The sequence below is a fragment of the Rousettus aegyptiacus genome, unplaced genomic scaffold (assembly GCF_014176215.1).
Source record: "Rousettus aegyptiacus isolate mRouAeg1 unplaced genomic scaffold, mRouAeg1.p scaffold_m13_p_7, whole genome shotgun sequence".
In the NCBI taxonomy this organism is placed as follows: Eukaryota; Metazoa; Chordata; class Mammalia; order Chiroptera; family Pteropodidae; genus Rousettus; species Rousettus aegyptiacus.
Window position 1 is genome coordinate 68,486,643 of NW_023416310.1, and position 6,529 is coordinate 68,493,171.

The window sequence follows — 6,529 nt, forward strand, 5'->3', positions numbered from 1 at the left end:
CTTAGCCATCCTCATGGAATCAGTTACTGCTTTCTTGCTCTTGACTCAAATTCCTAGTCCATCCAAATGCTCCAGGTCCACCTGCACACCCAGCCACAGCCCAGTCATTCTACTCAGGTGTCTCCAATGCATCCTCTCCTCCCAGCCAGCTAAGGCTTCCTGATAAACGACCCCACCTTCCAGCCTGGGCTTATTTCCCTTCCCCAGGACAGCCACCTGCCACTAAGACCTGTGTCTCTTCAGCCCGCCCCATAAAGCCATCCAAACTAGTCCTGTCCATGTTCGCTCTAATCTGGACCACCACCCTCAGCCTTCTCATTCCTCCTCCAAAGCCATCTCAGGCACTTCCATCTCTGTGGCAACTTCCCTCCATAGAATGAGTTGGCCCTTTTAGAAAAATATTTTCCCTGAGTTTTGAATTTATTATAATCATGTATTTCCTGTCCATCATGTTACTTACCCTTTTGCTTTTATCCAGCAGGTTATTTTGTATTCACAACAGCCAAGTGAAATGCCTGTTGCAAAAGAGCTACTCAAAAGATTTTGTTCAATTGAAATCTCTCCTATTTCAGCATCATACCACGTTGCTTTTCTCTATATAATCGACTACAGTAATTTCCACCTTACCCAAGGTTTCATCTTCCATGGTTTTAGTTACCCATGGTCAACACATCACAGGAGGGTACATCCAGCACAGTATTTTGAGAATCCACATGCATATAACTTTCAGTACAGTGTACTGTTATAACTGTCCTATCATTGTTGCCAGTCTCTTACTGTGCCTAACTTATAAATTAGACTTTATCATAGTATGTACGTAGAGGTAAAAGCAGTATGTATGGGGTCTGGTACTATCTGCAGTCTAAGGCATTCCTTGGTGGGTCTTGGAACATATCCCCCACAGATAAGGGGCTGGGGGGAACTACTGTAATCTAAACACATCACAAGGACACAAGGAGCCAAATTCAACAGGCTCACAGGAGAAGGTAAACTTAAGAGCAGAGCGTGACAAACACTAGGGCGGTAGTTTTCTCTTGAGGGTGTCAGGAGGGTGTCTGAGAAAAGTCAGGCACTGCAGGGGCTCACTCAATTCTCTGCTGGCCTGGATGGCAGTTCACGATGATGTACCTCATTGTTATTAGTTAACATTATAAAGACATCCAATGTGCTTGTCTGTATGTGTTACATTTCAAAATAAAAGTTGACCTATCATCCAGTGAACCTGAAAAAAAAAAATCAAGAAAACAATTCCATTTATAATCACATAAAAAAGAATAAGCTACTTAGGCATACCCCTAACCAAGGAGGTAAAAGTCTTACACATTGAAAACTACATAATGTTTCTGAAAGACGTTAAAGACATCTACAGATGTAAAGACACCTGTGTAAATGGGCTAGACGACTTCAGGCTGCTAGGCTCCTAGCACTCTTCAAAGCGATCTACAGATTCAGTGCACTCCCTATCAAAATCCCAATGGTGTGTTCTGCAGAAACAGAAAAATCCATTCTAAAATTCATATGGAATCTCAAGTAACACCCAAAAACCGAAAAAAAAAAAAAAATCTTGAAAAATAACCAAGTTGGAAGTCTCACCCATCCTGATTTTGAAACTTATTACACAAAGCTACAGTAATCAAAACAGTGCGGCATTGGCATAAAGACAGGCAATGGAATAGAATACAGAGACCAGAAATAAACCCCCGGTATACACGGTCAAATGATTTCAACAAGGGTGCCAAGACCATTCAAAGAGGAAAGGACAGTCTTTTCAACGAATGTTGTTGGAAATTCTGGATATCCATATGCAAAAGAATGAAATTAGACCTTACCTTACACCACATACATAATCAACCCAAACTAGATCAAACACCTAAACATAAAAATTCCTCAAAGCATAAGGGAAGAGCTTCATTGGATTGGGCAGTAATTTCTTGGATATGACACCAAAAGCACAGGCAACAAAAGTTAAAAGCAGATTAACAGGACTACATCAAAACTTAAAACTGGGCATCAAAGAACACAGAGTGAAAGAAATGGGAGATAATGTTTTCAAATCATGTACCTGATAAGCAGTTAACATCCAGAATATACGAAGTCCTAGAACTCAACAACAAAAGAGCAAATGGCCCTATTTAAAATGGGCAAAGAACATGAATAAACACTTCTCCAAAGGTTGACATTGGTGGTCTCCATAATAGTCACAAAGGTTATGTGCTGACTGTGTCATCGGATGAGGAGTCAAGCTTGAAAATAACTACTGCTACATTCTTGGGTTTCAAAACAATTCTCAAAACACATTTATTATGCTTTCAGCTCATAACTGGTCAATTAAATTTTTCTTCTAAAAATAACTTGGGGCAAGAGAATCATTTACTTTATACATAGTCAAAACCAGAAGTCATCCATTTCCCCAGTGTCCCATGGGATAAAAGTGGTTTGAGCAGAGATGTAAGAGAAAGTACGTTTCCTATTTTGGCTTTTCTGTTTTAATGACCAGAGGAAATCCTTTGTTGTTTTCATCTTGGTTTCAACATAATAGCATCAATATCCTTTTCTTCCCCTGAATCTTGATCTGGCATCCAACTGAAAAATAAATGTATAATTAGGTCAAATTTTATACAATATAATTAATCGAACACAACTTTGGGAGGGAGTGCCATGATGTGAGAGAAGTAAACCAGTTTCCAGCACAATCAAAACGCCAATCGTCAGAGCTACAATAACAATAATAAAAGATGGCATTAAAAACAAAAGTTCAACTTAAGGTCACAATAGGGGTTTTCTTAATTAGAATCCAAACTATGTTTACCTTTTTCTCTGAACTATATTCAATATGTTGTTCTAGCAAACAACTTTCTAATTAAGTTTAATTGGGTTAATATTCAAATGTATTTGAAATCTTTAAATAGCAATTGAGAAAAGAAGGAGGAGCCCTGAAAAATAGTAACCCGTAGCCATTGGGAATTTAAAATGTTTAAATCACCTACTCTTAGGATGAAAATATTAAGCCTCATAGTGAAGCTTCTTCTGAAGGGATGGGAGGAAGAAGGAAGAGTGGGCAAATTTGCACAGAAGTCAGTATCAGTCCCTAGAAATTCTACAAGAATTACTTTAGAGAAAGACCCTATTAATGAGTCCAGCTTGGCCAGTGTGGGACAGATCGCCATTTCTTCATTTAATCACTACACGAAGATAAAAGCCATGTTTTAAAAAAATTAACTTTTAGACATGAGAATCATAATCAGGATGATGAGATGCAGATACTATGAGGGAACAGCTGATTTGAAATGCTCGTCTCAGCTGAGTTATATATCATTGTTTGAACAACTAAGTGAAATTTCCGGCACAATTTAAATTATTCCAGGTTTTTGCCAAGTGTGTATAACTGAAGTTGCATTATTATGACATGACCCTACTGACTTGGAGAACTAATAGTGAATCATTGTTATATTATTATACTTGTCAGGACTTCATTCTCGTACTTTCAGAAATTTGTGCGGATCAGCGGATGTGGTTAGTATAGTGGCAGAATAACAGAATCGCCAGTTGTGGGTTTTCACAACTGCTACCTAACATTACCCACTGGAGTAAGAAATGTTACCTACATCTTTTTGTCCAAATGACCACTGCGACCTATTTATAATTACTAAGTCACTCATATATTTAACTACATATAGATAATTTTTAGCATAAGCTTTTAAAAAATCTTTACCTACTTACCATTGATCTTTTACATTCAAAAAATGAATATTTCAAAACTTTGCAGTTTCCTTCCTTCAGACACTGCCGAGGGGATTTTCCTTCCTGTGACACATAAAATATAAACACCTGGGAAATTTTCTCAGAAATTACAAAATAACCATCCTTCTGAAAATAGTTCTTTTTTAAAAAGCAAAAGAAGAAAATAGTAAATCATGTAAGAAATAGTTTGTAATTCATTTTGACTTAAGAAGACAATGAAAAAAATATGTAAACAAATTTGGGGCACTTTAAGGTCCTCCTGAGTTCCTAACATTGGTTTCCACAAGATACTTTTCTTTAAAATGTTTATATAAAAAATCTAGAAACCAGTATCTTCAGCTCCTTATGGGTAAGAAAGAGTTAAGGTGAAAGTGGTAATGGTTTCTTCAGTGTTCGCAAAATGTTTATACTCAAGAACTCCTGAAGATAGAATTAGTATATCGGGGGGAGAGGGGACAGTGTGTACAGGTGTGTACGAGAGATCAGGCATGAGGTGAACAGGAGGGCGTGTTCTGGAAGGCAGTATCAGGTGGCTCTAAAGGCTCCACTTACACCCTTTTAATGCAAGCCATTTTAGTGACAACACATCTCCACATTTTCCCATCCCTTGTCCCCCACAATCAAGTTCTCTATTCTGAGAAGCTCAACTGAGTAAGAATTGGAAGAGGAAAGGGAACAGAATGGAGACATACTTGTGTGAGAGGATCTGCCTGGCCCTGATGTGAAGTTAATTCATCTTTAAGCAGTGGAAGCTCAAAAGGTTACGAAGAAAACTGGATTTATTATCCCCCCGCCATTTCTGCCATCAAGGCGGGATACTGCTACAAGAAATGCTTACTTCTGACTCTTAATAAGGCTTTTTAAAAACTATAACTATTAAAAGTCAGACTTGATGAAGTAACAACTGCAAAACAAGGTAAAAGCTAAATTTAGTAGTATTTTTCAAGATAAACATGGAATAGAAGTCGTAATACTACCTCTTCATTATCTTAAAATATTTAAATCTGCCATAAATTTAAATTAACACAAAGGTACTTAAATATATTGGACACGTGGAAGCATCTACAAAGTATATTTCATGATTCATTTTCTTAAAGACTTTTTTATTAGTTTCAGGTATGCAGAGCAATGGTTAGACATTTATATAATTTCTAAAGTGATCCCCCAATTACTCTAGCACCTATCTGGCACTACACTTAAGTAACTTAAGTATACTGGATACATGGAAACATCTACAGGAAGTATGTTTCACAATTCAAATCTACTTCCCAGAGATGCAATTTCTACAAAGGAGCAAAAGTGTCCCATCCATCTGTATGCTGAATTAGAGCTTGGCACTCAAATGTTTGCTAAATAAATGATTCAATCATTGCAGAAACCAACTGGATTTTCTCCCTGCCACCAGTATGTTCCTCCACTTCCCAAGTTTCTTTCCTCAGTCCTACTCTATGTATTTTATCTCAACCATTTATCTCTATGGCCTCCCTGAGGCTGAATGTCAGGATAAAATCCAAGCTCCCCACTCTGACACACAGATGCCTGCACACATGGCAACAACCATCCTGTCATATTCACCATCCTCCAGGCCCAAAAGGCACTAGCTTCTCCTGACCCTCCCAAACACCTGACTCTGCACTGGTTATACTTCCAGATCCCTGTCCTCCCACTACCATCACAACCCCGTACCCCTTACTTGATAACTACTCAACCTTTAAGACTCTGACTAAATGTCTCCTCTGGGCAAAATTTCCAAATTCTCAAGCAAAATAAGGTGCTTTCTCCACTGGGCTCCCAAGGCATTTTGCTCCTATTCATCAAACATGTACTAAATGCTCACCCAGCCCTTATCACAGGAATTTAGCCCCTTACATATCTATTCACAGACCAAGAATAAAGTAGGTAGTGACTGATTCATCTTTGTGTCCTCACTACCTGGCCTCATGCCTGCCACTTAACATTTATTAGGAGCTGGTGAAGCAGTAGGCTGGAAACAGCCCTGAACAGGGGAGCCTGAAGACAGGTATCTCAGTTTCCTCATCTGTGTAAGAAAACTAGACTAAATAACTTAAATTCATAACTTAGAAGTTTTATTAGACTCTAGGTGGCCAGTCTGGCTGACCACTAAAATCAGTGAATCAAACCTAAGTCGTGAATCAGCAGAAACATAGATATTGCCTTATGGTGGATGTCCATTTGCAGATAGTTGCTTCCTTGAAATAAGAGCAACTTTCTGAAATTATAAATCCAACTGCACACAACTGATCGCCCTCTGTTACTGGAAACAACACCAAGAACCTAGCAGAGTGGCAGCACTCAACGTTGCTTGAACCAAAATGGTTTAATCTTTACAAAAACCCAACGGGGCGTATCTCCAACTTCACACCGGAAGGAACGGAGGCTGCGACAGTGGGAAGCCCAAGTTTAACTGAGAGCACGGCTCACAGCCACGCCTCCTGACCGCCACCGCGGGCCGCCCAGGGCACCCGTGCCAGCCCCGCCGCCCCGTTTCGGCGTCAGCATCAGCCTGAGCGCCCGGCCGGCCGCGCTACCTGGAGCACACAGTCCGACTGCAGCAAACATGCGCCCAGGTCCTCCTTCACGCCCGCGCACGCGCCGCCGTCCGGCTTGTCCTCGTAATACCGGGGCATGGCTGCGCCTCCAAAACCCACGGCCCCAAAAGCTTAGTCTGCAACCGCCGGGACCCAGCTGCCGGCCAGCGACGCCCACAGCGCAAGGGACCGGAAACCGGCAAAAACAACTTCCGGCGGGCTCTCGCGGACTACAGGTC

The 6,529-nt window shown here is 40.3% G+C and overlaps 1 protein-coding gene across 1 annotated transcript; it reads right to left on the minus strand.

Annotated features, from left to right (window-relative positions):
- Positions 1-2,268: 2,268 nt before the first annotated feature.
- On the minus strand, positions 2,269-6,489 carry LOC107509982 (cytochrome c oxidase assembly factor 5). The gene is made up of 3 exons (XM_016143038.2): positions 6,291-6,489; positions 3,721-3,804; positions 2,269-2,583 (listed from the first exon to the last, which is right to left on the minus strand). Exons 1-3 carry the CDS (start codon positions 6,387-6,389, stop codon positions 2,542-2,544), a joined length of 225 nt encoding a protein of 74 aa, XP_015998524.1. The 5' UTR covers positions 6,390-6,489; the 3' UTR covers positions 2,269-2,541.
- Between the last annotated feature and the right edge of the window lie 40 nt (positions 6,490-6,529).